The 15034-nt window shown below is 37.1% G+C and overlaps 1 protein-coding gene across 11 annotated transcripts in view; it reads right to left on the bottom strand.

Moving 5' to 3' along the window:
* USP9Y (ubiquitin specific peptidase 9 Y-linked) overlaps nt 1-15034 on the bottom strand; it is a 199593-nt gene that overhangs the window by 93392 nt on the left and 91167 nt on the right. For all 11 annotated transcript variants that reach the window (XM_054545326.2, XM_054545328.2, XM_063721461.1 and 8 more), the window contains 3 exons: nt 13487-13693; nt 8601-8737; nt 6647-6780 (listed from right to left, as the gene is read on the bottom strand). In XM_054545326.2, the coding sequence (XP_054401301.1) occupies nt 6647-6780; nt 8601-8737; nt 13487-13693 (478 nt within the window). The remainder of the gene's footprint in view (nt 1-6646; nt 6781-8600; nt 8738-13486; nt 13694-15034) is intronic.

The following is a 15034-nucleotide window of genomic DNA, read 5'->3' as shown; positions in this document are numbered from 1 at the left end:
GGAAGGCTGGGAGGTTTTGCAAAAGGTTTGAAAGATAATTTGGCTGAAGGCAGCCAAATTCTCTTATCCAGAGCCTGAGAGCAAAAGGTAGAAAACAAAGAAACGTAAAGGAATTGATCTAGGTAAGTTAAGTTTACTTAGGCCTTGGAACCTGGCCTTCAATCATCCGTGTGCAGGACTGCTCTCTCCGGGTAACTACCCACAAGTTGTGTTGACTCAAAGCCTTTGTCATTAAATCTGTATTAAATAAATGCCCACTTCTCAGGGCTGCAACTGCTGTGACTCTTTACAGCACCCTCCTGGGTGTCTGTGAGTGGCTCAGGCCCCTAGTCATGTGCCTAGGCAAAAAAACCTGTGTCTGCGTACATTTTCTCATCTGTCGCTTGGCCAGAGTCTGCGGGTCAGACCCAGCAAAAAGGAAGGTGAAGGATTTGAAATGAGAATTGCCAGCTTAGGATGATGTGATAATTTCAGAAAGCGGTTTGTCTTTAAAAATATCAAGATAACAGGATAAGCAGCTTTTGCCAACCAACAGGCAGCAGTTGAGTTCCCAGATGACATTCGTAAAATTATTGAGAAAAGATATTTGCCTCAACAGGCTTTTAATGCAGATGAAAGTGCCCTATTCTGGAAGAAAAAAAAATGGCACAGAGGACATTTGTTAGTAAGAAACAGGCAACTACTAAGATTTAAGGTAGGAAAGAGCACGCTAACCGTAAATGCAGTCAGGCTAATGATCAGGATGGCTCTTTTCCTGTGAAGTGTTAATCCTCCACCTTGAAAGGAAAAGATAAACACCAGCTGCCAGTCTTGTGGCTGCACAACAAGAAGGCTTGGCAACTAGAAGAACCCTTTCTCTGGGTTGGTTCCATCAAAGCTTTGTCCCTGAAGTCAGGAAGTACCTTGCCAGTAATGGGTTGCCATTTAATGTTCTTTTGAAATTAGACAATGCCTCTGGCCAAATGCATCAAGGTGGTCTGCTTGCCCCCAAACACGTCTCTAATTCAGCCTCTAGATCAGCAAGTCATAAGGAACTTCAAGGCTCATTACACATGGTACTCTCTAGAAAGGACTGTCAATACTGTGTAAAAGAACCCTAACAGAGAGAAGATCATGAAAATGTGGAAGGATTACACCACTGAAGATGCCATCATTGTAACAGAAAAGGTGATGAAAGCCATCAGGCTGGAAACATATTCAAAACTATGTCCAGATGTTGTGCATGACTTCAGGGTATTTACAACAGACCTCATTAAGGTAATCATGAAAGGGATCATGCAAACATCAAAAACCGGATGGGTTAATGGTTTCATGATATGAATCTTGGACAAACTCAAGAGCTAATAGACACTACACCAGAGAAATTAACAAAGGACAACTTAGTGGAAATGAATGCCTCTGAACCAGTGGCAGACAACAAGGAAGTAGTAGAAGCACTGACAGAAAACAAACTGACATTAAACAAGCTGGCAGAGGATTCTGATTACTAAAGGCTGCTTTTGCCTTCTTTTATGACATGGACTTCCATAATACAGGTACTGAAACTACAGCAAATGGTGCCGGATGGATTGGTACTATACCGCAGCAGTTCCCAACCTTTTTGGCACCAGGGACAAGTTTCTTGGAAGAAATTTTTTCACAGACGGGGTGGGGATGGTTTTTGGATGAAACTGTTCCACATGAGATCATCAGGCATCAGGTGCAATGCGCACTCAACCTAGATAGCTCGCGTGGGCAGTTTACAATAGGGTTCCTGCTCCTATCAGAATCTAACGCTACCACTGATCTGACAGTAAGCAAGACTCAGGAGCTAATGCTCCCTCACCTGCCGTTCACCTCCTGCTGTGTGGCCCGGTTCCTAACAGGCCAGGGACCAATCATGGTCCTTGGCCTAGGGGTTGGGGAACGCTTCTGTATAGAAACATTTTTTGAGACATGATAAAGCAAAAACATCAGACAGAAATAATATCTCCCTAAAGTTACACAGAGTGTGCCAGCATTTCTTGCCTCGCATTCCATTTCTTCCTCAACTGACACCCCTGAGACATCAAGACCAACCCTTCCTCTTCCTCCTTGTCTTCAGCCTGCTCAATGTGAAGACAACCAGGATGAAGGCCTTCAGGGTGATGCACTACCACTTAATGAACAGTAGAGGTATCTTCTTTCTTACAATATTCTCAGTGACATCTCTTTTTTCTAGCTTACTTAATTGTAATATAGTATATAATATGCATAAATATACAAAATATGTGTTAATCAGCTGTTTTGGGTATCATTAATACTTTCCAGTCAACGTATGCTATTAGTAATTAAATTCTGAGGGAGTCAAAAGTTACACATGGATTTTCTGACTTCGTGGGGTGTCTGACTTTGTAGGTTGGCCCTTAACACTGTGTTGTTCAAGGATCAACCACATCTTTCATAACCACAGTATATTTACCAGGTTATAAGACTGCCACAAGACTGCTATCAGATCCATGGTGTATTTAGAAACTTAATGAAGTGTACCAATAACGTCATCACTTTATGCTTTCTTTTCTGCAAGTCTAGAATAAAACTCTGGCTCATATACTACAAGTAGCTTTCTTTTACCTAAAGTTTCCTTTTATCTTTTCTGTGTTTATCTTGACCATTTTAAAGAATAAAGCCACTTATGCCACTCCACTTGCATTCTGTATTTTCTATAGATTCAAGTTTTGCATGATTTGAACAAAATATCCCAAAAATATCGTTATGTTCATTTCACCTACTATCAGAAGCCATGCCAGTGTATCCTTTATTAACTACGTTTTAACTTAGCCCACTTAATTAAGGTGTTTCTGCCACATTTCTCCACTGAAAAGTTAGTATTTTTCTCTTCGTAAAAACTTCTGGGAGGATACTTTGACACTACGTCAGTAATCTGTTTCTTACTAGACTTTCAGCTATTTCTTTTATCATCTGTTGTTTTTTCCCTATGTTTTCAGTTGGCATTGTTCTCCATTTATTTTTATCAACATAAAGGACTCATATCGTAAAGCAGTTATGTTGTAAGTATAATAATTTTGATGCCCAAATTGTCACAGATTTGACTGCTGAGAGGCAAATCCTATGTCTTTTTGATATGTCAATATGATTTTCTAAAAACGTCTTACAATTTCTGGCACAGTGGGATGTTTAAAGTTCCTCCTGTACTTTCCACTACAAAGCCTACATTGTCAAAGAGATATAAACTTCATGAAATTAATCACTTTAGTTCAAAATATTTTTTAGATCAGAAGAACCCACACTGAAGATTTAATAGTACTTCATAGCTGGCATGTGAAAATGAGGTAAGGACTGGCACAGTAGCTCACATCTGTAATCCCAGCACTTTGGGAGGCCAAGGCAGGCAGATTACTTGAGGCCAGGAGTTCAAGACCAGCCTTGCCAACAGGATGAAACTTTGTCTCTAATAAAAATACAAAAATTAGCCAGGCATGGTGGCTCATGACTTTAATCTCAGCTACTTGGGAGGCTGAGACAGGAGAATCACTTGAACCTGGGAGGCAGAAGCTGTAGTGAGCAGAGATCATACTGTTGCACTGCAGCCTGGGTGAGACAGTAGGACCCTGTCTCAAAAAACAAAAAACAAAAAAACAAAGAAAATGAGGTAGAATTAGTGACTGAATCAAAGCCAGATTCTGCATTAAGCACTGACATTGTTGCTGAGTGACACTTCTGAAGAGACTTGTTTCCTGCCGCAACTGGTCCCCAAAACAATCGTCATAATGAAAGCAGAAACAACAGAAGAGGTATAAAATGACAATTCTTAGAAAAACACATTTTCTTGAACAGTAATGTGCCCTGTAATTAGTGTAAATCCTACAAATTTTATTCAGAAATCAGGAAAAATGACATATAAAACTCTCGTAAGTAAATCATTACAAATACTGTCCTTTCAATGAGATAGACAAAGTGGTTGATTGTTGACGCACATAAAGGTTTTTTAAAAATCTGATTCAGGAAGTATTCCTGGCTAAATTCAAGTAGTGAGACAAGGGCCCTCATTTTTGCCATAAGTAAAATTTTAATGTTACTTTGTTGTCTGTTGTCTAAAATAACATGAAATTAGCTGACCACGCCACTGGGGAAATGTTTTCACAAAAATAAACAACTAGTAGTATCGTATATAGTCAGAATACAGACTAATGAAATGATTATCAGAAACTAAGGAAACATTAGTGAACTGTAAGAACTTCAAATCTATTTGCATATTATATGCTATGCTTGAAGAAATTTCTAAGATGCAATCACCATAGTTTTTGTTGGTATTGGTTTATATAATCCTAATCATATAAAAGTTTTAGTGGGAGAAATTTTGTCCCTATATTTAAGAACAAAGTGACATTATTCAGCAATATTACTCAGAATGAGCAACATTACTCAGAAATGGAAAATATTAAAGGTAAATGATTAGTTCTGGAAAACATAATCAATGAATTCAGGGGACTACATAATTACAGAAAGTGTTCAAGTATGTGCTGTATACAAGTAACATTCTGGCAAATACTATGTTCTAGAAAGTATTAACTCATTTATAAAGTAGGTATATACTACTGTTATTCTTGTTTTACAAATTTGGTAAATCTTAATCACAGAAGACTTAAGTGCTTTGCAAGTCACCCAGTTGGAGGTAGGTTCAACTATATAAACTATATAAATCTAATTGTGTATTTAACTATATAAACTTTATAGCAGTTTAACTATAAAGCCTACATTCAAACTTCAATTTTATAAACAAATAATATGAACATGAGAATGTGGAATTTCTTCATTTCCTGACTCATGATCATGAGACATCAGTCAGGAACTCAACTAGAATTTGAACAAATAAACAGAGCACTCTAGTGAGGCTGGAATGCACCTATGCCTTTCCTCGACTGAATTCGAAATTAGGTCTTCAATTATTGACAATAACATTACAATTACAGATAAAACCACCCAAAATGAACAAAATTATCATTGGAGTTAAGTATCTAGTTGCGATCACTTTTGGGGAGGGTCTTCATTGGCATCTGGAAGGGCCTTTGTACCTTCAAGAAGATACAAGGCTTGAGGTGATACAGAATTTAAGAGAACAATATGAAAATTTTATGTTGCTTTCACTGGTTTTAGCTGCTCTTGATAAAGAAAGGGGCCAGCAAGGTTGGCTATGTGCCTATATGGGCTTGCCTGTCCTACCATTTTTGCCTTCCAGCTTCTGAACCTGAATGGCAGGACTGAAATGCATGTAGCACCTGATGCTCAGATTGCTTTTATAGTTCTACAACAAGGGTAAAAAGAGTGGGTAAAATGTGAGAGGAACAGAAGCCAATGAAATAATTAGAGGTAACTGGAAGTTACTTAAGTTTTCTATTATTTTCTGACTTTAAAAGGAAGCATTAAGCAAAAACTTGAGGACTTTTACAAACTCAACCAAACCAAGACTCTACTATGCTTTTCAAACAGATAATAATACAAATATCCACATTTTCAACATATATGATTGAATTCCACAGATACTAACGTAGCGTATCAATTAAGCAGCAATTTTAGTTCAACATTATGGTAAATCTTTGCTTCAACATTGGACATTAAAAGTTTTTCTCCTCTATCATCATAAAAATTAGGCCTGCGAAGTGGTTGATTTGGGACGCAGAGGTTTTATGAACTTTTGGGGAAAGGGGCATACATCTATACGTGTAGAAAGACTACTGTGTGCTCCAGCACACAAAATGTATTAAAACTGTTAGGGTACAAATAACATTTGAATTAACCTTCAACATGCCAAGATTGATCTCCACGTAGCATATACTAAAAGACTGTTGAGAAGTATAATACAAGAAACAGTTTTAAAATATTTTATAGTCTAAGAACCAATGACATCTAGTGATCACAAATCCAGTAAATTTCTAATAAGCTTTTTACACAATGGATAACAATTTTCAGAATTATTAAGAACTATAATATATGTAATAACAGAATCAGGCAAAACTAACAACAAAGTAAGCTGGGCATGGTGGCTCAGCCTGTAATCCCAGCACTCTGGGAGGCCAAGGCAGGAGGAACACTTGAGCCCAGGAGTTCAAGATCAGCCTGGTCAACATGGTGAAACCTTGTCTCTGCTAAAAATACGAAACAGCAGGGCATAGTGGTGGGTGCCTGTGGTCCTAGCAACTCAGGAGACTGAGGTGGGAGGACCACTTGGGCCAGAGAAGAAGATGTTGCAATGAACTGAGTCTGTACCACTGCACTTTGACCTGGGCCACAGAGTGAGACTCCGTTCCCCTCAAAAAAAGAGCAAAAGCTTAATGACTTGAGTATACACCAAAGAAACCCAAGGTAATTATAACCTACCACAGGTACTAACAGGCAGAGCTCCCAGGTATGAAAGAAAAGAAATCAACAAGGATGAGTAAGTAGACGTGCATTTAATAAAGACACTGGGAAAGGTGGCCTAGAGTTTAGGTTGCCTAAGATTTGGGATACCAAGTAGATCATATTCCTTAAGTGAATGCAATATGAAGTATCAATTCACTTCTGTTTTTTCTCATTCAAAAATAAACATTGTCATTTCTTAGGTTATTAACATTTAGAGCAAAACAAAGTTGATTCCCCATAGTTAATTTTAGCTTATCATACATACCTCCAGCATACAATCTGATGCTATTCATGTAGGTTGCAAGGTTTTCTGCTACCAAAGTAACTAAAGCATGATTTTGTTGAAGCTGGTTGATTAAATCATGGCGATAAAATATGTGCGGACTTCGCTGAGTCTGACTGAAATAAGAAGAACTTAACAGTATAATAAGGCAAATGAAAATTGCTATAATTAAGAGAGTTTACAGAAGCTAAATTCTAGCTACTACTTTAAAAATTTTTAATGCTATACATTCTTAACAAAATGTGGTCAATATCCTCCCCTTAACAAAATATCAAACCCTGTAAAAAATATAACCCATGCCTCCAACCAAATATCTATTTCAGTATTCTTATTTAAAAATAAAAAGTATCTATCAATATCAAAGCACACGTTTTGCATGATGAATATCAGACATCCAGGTACATTCTGGAACAATGAGTTCACACCATTTTACCTGGGGATATCACAAAAAATACCTAGTTCTCTTTTCCTTCCTTGTTTGTCATTATTGACGAAACCAATCAACTCACAATCATTACTAATCTACTGGTAATGAGGTCACCAGTCTTGAGAGAGCATATATACTGCATCTATCTATAGTAAATAGATAAGTCTGATAAAAGACAAACTATATATATAAACAATCAAAATGTATCCTTCATAAATATTTTTTCCAGTGTTTATTCCCATGAAACTCTCAAATTTCCTGTAATATCTCTCAACTTGAAAAAAAAAATCACAAAATATAAATGGCATTTTAAGCTTCTAGCAACACAAAAACTCTCTTTGGGGCATAATTATATCAATCTAAAGCTGTAAAGCATCTTGATTAATCATCATCTGATACACAAGACAAATGTCCTTACACCATGACACAATCTTTTTTTTTCTTTGAGACGGAGTTTCGCTCACGTTGCCCAGGCTGGAGTACAAGGGCGCAATTTCAGCTCACTGCAACCTCAGCCTCCCGGGTTCAAGAGATTCTCCTGCCTCAGCCTCTCAAGTAGCTGGGATTATAAGCGCCTGTCACCACGCCCAGCTAATTTCTTGTATTTTTAGTAGAGAACGGGGTTTCACCATGTTGGTGAGGCTGGTCTTGAACCCCTGACCTCAAGTGATCCACCTGCCTCAGCTTCCCAAAGTGCTAAGATTACAGGCATGAGCTGTGGCACCCATGAGAGAATCTTTCTAAGATTACAGCTAGTTAGATAAGCCTGCAGTTCACCACGGGGAATCTTAACTGCACTGTGAATATTCTTCAACTAACACAGGTTTCTCTGTGTTATTTTTCCTTTTATTTCATTGATTTTCAATATGTTACAATAAAATAAAATAAATTATTTAAATAATCACAATTTAACATATAACACCAAACATTTAAAATTAAAGAAAATCTAGCTAAAATAAATTATGAGTAAAAAAATCTTTAAAGTCTTGTCATGTTTTATAATTTAAATCACTTTGTAGTCTAATTTGTAAAATTTGACTTTAAAACTCAAGAAAGAGGTGTTTCCCCCCTACAAATGTTAAAAATGTTAGACTAAATCAGTTAAATAAATAACAAAAAATACTATTTGTAACTACAAGGAATATCGAGCCAAGACAGAGGTAACTGTGGAAAGGATAGAGTAAAATGAGGAGTAAGATAAATACAACACATGGCATAATATCTGATACATCTGCTGGAAGTCAGAGACAATTCCGAACTAAGACCTGAAAGGCAGTAATGTGGCTATGACACTTAATTGCTATTTAGTGTTGGATATATCACTTACCTATTCGTGTCATAAAATACAAAGAAGTTGAATATGATCAAGGATCCTTATTTTGTTGTAAACAAACTCTTAGAAATTTCTTGTGTTCCCACCGTGGTTTTCTTTAAAATTTGCTTTCATATACCATTTCCAACATAATATACAGATAAAAATAAGAAAATTCTCTATTAAAAAAGTCTTACCTCAAATTTTGAGGTGCTTCACCGAACAAACTACAAATTTCTCTTATTTGTTTCAGAGCAGGAATTACCCACTTGTCATTTGTGCGAAGTTCTTCTATAAAGTGATCTATCCACTGGACCTTTTGTGCATCTCGATCCTTATATATGAAAAAAATTTATACTGTAAGTGGACCAATACTCAATATAATTCTACCTTCAAAATTATTTTGAGACTTACAAAATAAGAAACCTTCTAAACTTAGCATCACCAAATTTATGATGTAATTGTAAAAGAGTTCAGTCAAACAAAATGCTCTAAATACATTAGTTTGAAGTTATAGAGAAAACACCAAAATGTAAGGCACTACTATAAATTTAATGTTCTATGATTCAGAAATATCTGTACCAAGACACAATTCCCAAGTACCAGCACATTTACAGGAAGTATGATTTTAAAACATTTGTCTGAATGGTGGGTATTACATTTCATTGAGTTTTGTGAAGTTTTGTCATAAAATTTGGCAAAGCATGCAATCGCAATTATTACCATATATACTGAGTTTGGTTCTAATCAGAGCAAAGAAAGTGGAAAATTTTTATTTCATCAAGAAAATAACAGTATAGTAATTCTTGAGGTTAAAAAAATCAAAATAAGATAAATCAGTATACATACAAAGAAAGTTACAGAAAAAAGACAAATGTGTTCAATGAAAAAATAATTAAGAATTTTTTTTTTTTTAAATTCTTAAATTTTAGGAGATGAAGTCTGGCTCTGTCGCGAGACAGGAATGTAGTGGCATGATCTCAGATCTCGGCTCACTGCAACTTCCGACTCCTGGGTTCAAGAGATCTTCCTCCTCAGCCTCCTGAGCAGCTGGGACTACAGGCGCATGCCACCACGCCTGGCTAATTTTTGTATTTGTAGTAGAAGCGGGGTTTCATCATGTTGGCCAGGATGGTCTCAATCTCTTGACCTCATGATCCACCCCCGCTGGCCTCCCAAAGTGCTGGGACCACCTGCGTGAGCCACTACGCCTGGCCAAGAATATTTTAAGAGTAAGATTTTTCAAATATTCCTCCATGGTTGCTTTGATCTTTTTACACTGTAGTGACTAATTTTAATTTTGATTTTTAATTTTAATTTTGATTTTTGGGATTTTAATTTAAGGGATATGTTTGTAAGCACATGTATGTCTTTTTTTAACAAAAACTGGACACATGCTTTAAGTGTCTAATTATTAAATACTGTGGACACCTTTCCAAACTACTAAGGCATTTTAATGGCTGTACACACTATAAGAATATTCAGTTTATGAAAGGGTTTCATTGTGTAAACAATAAAGAGTGTCTTTGTACATATTGTGGTTTTCAGATCATTTCCCAGGAAAAATTTCCATTAATAAATGTGCCCATTTTTAAGGATTTAAAACTACTCGTACATGTATATTATATTATTTTATTTTATTTATTTATTTTTTTGAGATGGAGTGTCACTCTGTCGCCCAGGCTAGAGTGCAATGGTGCGACCTCAGCTCACTGTGACCTCCAACTCCTGGGTTCAAGCGATTCTCCTGCCTCAGCCTCCCAAGTAGCTAGGTCTACAGGTGCACCCCACCACGCCTGGTTTTTTTTTTTTTCTTTTTCTTTTTAGATGGAGTTTCACTCTTGTTGCTAAGGCTGGTGTGCAATGGTGCAATCTTGACTCACTGCAACCTGTGCCTCCCAGGTTCAAGCGATTCCCCTGCCTCAGCCTTCCGAGTACTGGGATTACAGGTGCCCGCCACCACGCCCAGCTAATTTTTTGTATTTTTAGTAGAGATGGGGTTTCATTTTGGCCAGGCTATTCTCGAATGCCTCACCTCAGGCAATCCACCCACCTCAGCCTCCCAAAATGCTGGGATTACAGGTGTGAGCCACTGTGCTTGGCTAATTTTTTGTATTTTTATTAGAGACAGGGTTTTGCCATGTGGGCCAGGCCGGTCTTAAACTCCTGACCTCAAATGATCTACCCACCTTGGCCTCCCAAAGTGTGGGGATTACAGGTGTGCAGCACTGAGCAAGGCCCATGCATGTATATTAAATTAAAAGTACTTTAGGTAGGAGGGCAAGAGGAATCACAGACTTACTAGTTTTCAGTAACAACAGCAAACAAAAACTAAAGTTAAAAAAGACAAAAACCCTTACACTAAATTTAGGGAAATCAAGTATTAATATAGCAATGTAGAAAACAGTGTGCCAAGCAATAAAATGAATAATAAATGCTAGATGAGCACTTATAACAAGTATATTACTTTAATTCTCTGTAACACTTTTCTATTTAACAAGATAGCATCTCAACTCAAGATCCTCATAACCATTTTACCTGCTGAATAAGCACTTATGAACAGTCAGAATCAACCACAGTATAACACTGTCATCTGATCATAATAACCCAACTGATGCTTTTTATTTCCATGCATCAAAAGCTGTAACTGCATTACTTCAAGTCCAATGTATTACTGACTACTGGGATTGGAAAAAGCATTGTGTCTTTATTTGTATGAGGCAGTAGCTGTAATAAATTTCAACTTATACTTTCTTCACAATTAAAAATGAATCAGTTTTATATGAAAAGCTGGGACTAGTCTACAGACCGTGAATGACATCTTCATTTTTGAAGTATCCCAGTTTTATGAATGTTCTCCCTTTGATTTACCTAATTATACATGAGTTTACAGTAGTCCTTTTTTGATGATGGCAATTGATGGAGCAAATGCTTTTATGCTTCACAGTTACATGGCTTTCAAAACCTAAGAGCATCTTCTTGACCTTACTGAATAATTTTTTAAAATACTTTCTATTTGTTTTGAGACAGGGTCTTACTCTGTTACCCAAGCTGGAATAGGTGGCACGCTCATGGCTCACTGCAGCCTTGGCCTCCCAGGCTCCAGTGACTCTCCTGCCTCAGACTCCCTAGTAGCTGGGACTTCAGGTGTGCACCACCATGCCCAACTAATGTCTTAGGTTTTATAGAGCTGGGGTTTCCCCATGTTGCCCAGGATGGACTGAATTTGTAAACTCAAGTGATTCTGCCCTCCTTGGCCTCCCAAAGTGCTGGGATTACAGGAGTGAAACACTGTGCCCAGCCAACTCTGCTTAATTAGATTAAGCTTGAGTCCAAGTGAAAGTAGAATGCTTGCCCTCTAGAAACAGAAACACCCCTCCTGTTCATTTTTTATTTTTTAAAAAGGAATATCATCATAATTACTGAACTGACCTATTACAAGGGTAGCAAAAAACTGCTGATAAAAATCCATCAAGAGGTTCAAAATGGCTGAGAACTTTTAGAATTGATGAAATACATGAGTCCACATGCTAAGGAAGCATATTGTATACCATTTAGAGTTTTTTTTTTTTTAAACAGCAACTCATGATTAGATACATCAGAATAAAGCAATTCATAACTAGACACTGCATAATACCAAATATAAAGATATATTTAAAGCATTGATAATGAAAAGAGAGATTACTTAGAAATAAATGAAATAAGGCAGATTATGTATTTTTTCCATTTTATGATGATAAAATATATATAACATAAAATTTATCACCTTACCTTTTTTTTTTTCTTTTTTTTTTTTGAGACAGAGTCTCACTCTGTTGCCCAGGCTGGGAGTGCAGTGGCATGATCTCGGCTCACTGCAACCTCTGCCTCCCAGGTTTAAGTAATTCTCCTGCCTCAGCCTCCCAAGTAGCTGGGATTACGGGCAGGTGCTACCATGCCTGGCTAATTTTGTCCCTCCTTCATTTTCTTTAGTCCTTTCTTCTAGGACTCCAATTACACATATATTAGATCTTCTCATACTATCTTCTAAATTATAAACTTCTTTTTCATATTTTTATCTCTTCTCTTCTCCTCTCCTCTCTTTTCCTCCACCTGCCCTTTCCTGAATTCTAGGCATTTTATCCTGTTCTGCTTCCAGTTAATCAGTTCTCTAATCACCTAAACCACTGTTAACTTGTCCATTAATTTAAGAAATTTCTACAATTATACTTTCATTTCTAGAAGTTTTCATTGTTTGTATTAAAAATAGTCATTTATTATAGTCTAAAAAAAAAAAGAGGTTCAAAATTTTAGGCAAAACTAGCAAAACATTAATACTTAAAATTAGTAGCATAAGGCACATCGGTTAAACATTGGGAAGCTGTTTTGATTTGCTGATAGGGAAGCCAATACGTTCTGTTAATCTTACTAACTTCTTACTAGCAAATAAAATGTAATTACCCTTATACCTCTAAAGTTACTTACTGCTTTTAAATCTTTATGATGTGTACTAGCATTACATATTTAGCTACAATATGACTATAATAAGATGTTCTACCTATTAATATCTTTGTCTCAGTGAGGCAAAAATGCTTAGTGAATGATATATAAAATCTGGCTGAAAAACCCAAGGGTGGAGAATGGCGAGCCAGGCTTATACGACAATGGTATGCCAATTCCTCAAGATTACTTTAGAAATAAAAAATGACAGGCCGGGTGCGGTGGCTGACGCCTGTAATCCCAGCACTTTGCGGGGCCGAGGTGGGTGGATCATGAAGTCAGGAGGTTGATACAATCCTGGCTAACACGGTGAAACCCCGTCTCTACTAAAAATAAAAAAATTAGCTGGGCGTGGTGGCGGGTGCCTGTAGTCCCAGCTACTCCGCAGGCTGAGGCAGAAGAATGGCATGAACCTGGGAGTCGGAGCTTGCAGTGAGCCAAGATTGCGCCACTGCACTCCAGCCTGGGCCACAGAGCAAGACTCTGTCTCAAAAATAAATAAATAAATAAATAAAATGATAGAAGAAACTGGAATCATCTTGTAACTAAGTCATCCTACTTGTGAAGGAAAGTCAGAAAACTGAACAAAGAAACACTCCCATACCTGGGAACAACTATAATCTAGTATTTTTATGTGGGCACTGAGAGCAAGGTCCATGATGTCTACAGGCACATCATCACTATGAGCCAGGTTCCAAAGAAGGTTCAACACTTTGTGTGCCATCACACCATCTTTATCATCTTCTGCAAGACGACGTATCAACTCAAGGAGCTTTTCACGTTGCTTTTTACTTGCATTTGTCCAACTTGCCTAAAGAAAGTATTTAAATGATATAAATACCACATAATTATGTTTGTTTACATTAAGTAACCATTGCTTTAAGTGTTTGAATAAACTACATTCATCACAGACAAACGTGCGCACACACACACACACACCCACCCACCAAGAGCATATCTGAACAAAGGTGTCAGTAGAGGAAACAAAATAGTACTCCCAAGACAAAGTAATTACAACTCCAGGAAAAAAAGCCTCTATTTCCTATATAAACTTTGTTACTTTTGACTTGAAAATTACGTAATTAAAAAATAACAAAGGATATCTGACTCAAAAATGCTGTTATACATAAAGAGAGCAGATGATTAAGTAATCCGTATTAAACATTTTACAACAAAAAGCAAACATGAGCTGAAAAAATGTTTATAAGAAATTATGTTACAGACCAAAAAATCCAAACAACAAAAACCTCCAACTTACAAAGAAATGATGAACAAATGCTGTCTACATGTAGGAGATAAAATGCTCACTGAAAAGAACTAAGATCATTTTGATTTGTGAAAGTAAAACAGATGTTTCATTATTCTTCTCATTAAATACAACCAAAACTTCTGGACATTATACATAACATGAACTTTGGACTCTGAAAAGAACAGGGAAGAAAATAGTACCTGAAAAGTAAAGAGAAGAATGCAGACCTCACAGAGACTTCTAAATATAAGGAACAAGAAGGTAGTGAACTCCCAGAATTTTCTTTTATTTCATGTATTCCAGATTTGAAGCTAAAAGATCTAGCAACCTGCAAACATTACTAGGTGCAGATAAGAAAAGCACCCTCCTTCCCCACAGCCACCCCTATAGCCTATGGATCAGGAAACATGCAAATTGAAAACTAAGAAAATAAATGTCCTACTCCAAGCAAAAACTATAGAAAGAAATATGACTCACTCCCCATGCATACCACAAAAAGTTGAGTGAAAACCCTAAAGTTCTTAAGGCTGTAACCAAGCATGCCAAAATATGTGGAAAGATAAAGAAGGCCAACTAGTGAGCTGGGGTTTCTATGGAAGATAAAGAAGGCCACGTAGTGAGCTGGGATTTCTATCTCCACTTGACAATAACAAAGAGCCAGCACCTGCCTGGTTCTGCTGGAGTGGTGCCTAAAAGAGAATCAGAACTTTCATCACTGCTCATTGGAAAAAAGGTCACTCCCACCATGGTAGAAGTTAGAAGTGTGGACCACACAAGGGGTCAGAAAATCCTCCCCACAAATCAGTAATAAGGAACACCCTTCGAGTGACAAGGAAGACAGTTTAGGGAACTTGGAGTTCTACTTCCAAGTGGTAACAACCAAGATATCCCTCCCTTCCCTTG

The sequence above is a fragment of the Pongo abelii genome, chromosome Y (genome assembly GCF_028885655.2).
Source record: "Pongo abelii isolate AG06213 chromosome Y, NHGRI_mPonAbe1-v2.0_pri, whole genome shotgun sequence".
NCBI classification, from domain to species: Eukaryota; Metazoa; Chordata; class Mammalia; order Primates; family Hominidae; genus Pongo; species Pongo abelii.
The sequence above is the reverse complement of the archived record's forward strand: the minus strand, read 5'-3'. Positions and strand labels throughout refer to the sequence as shown.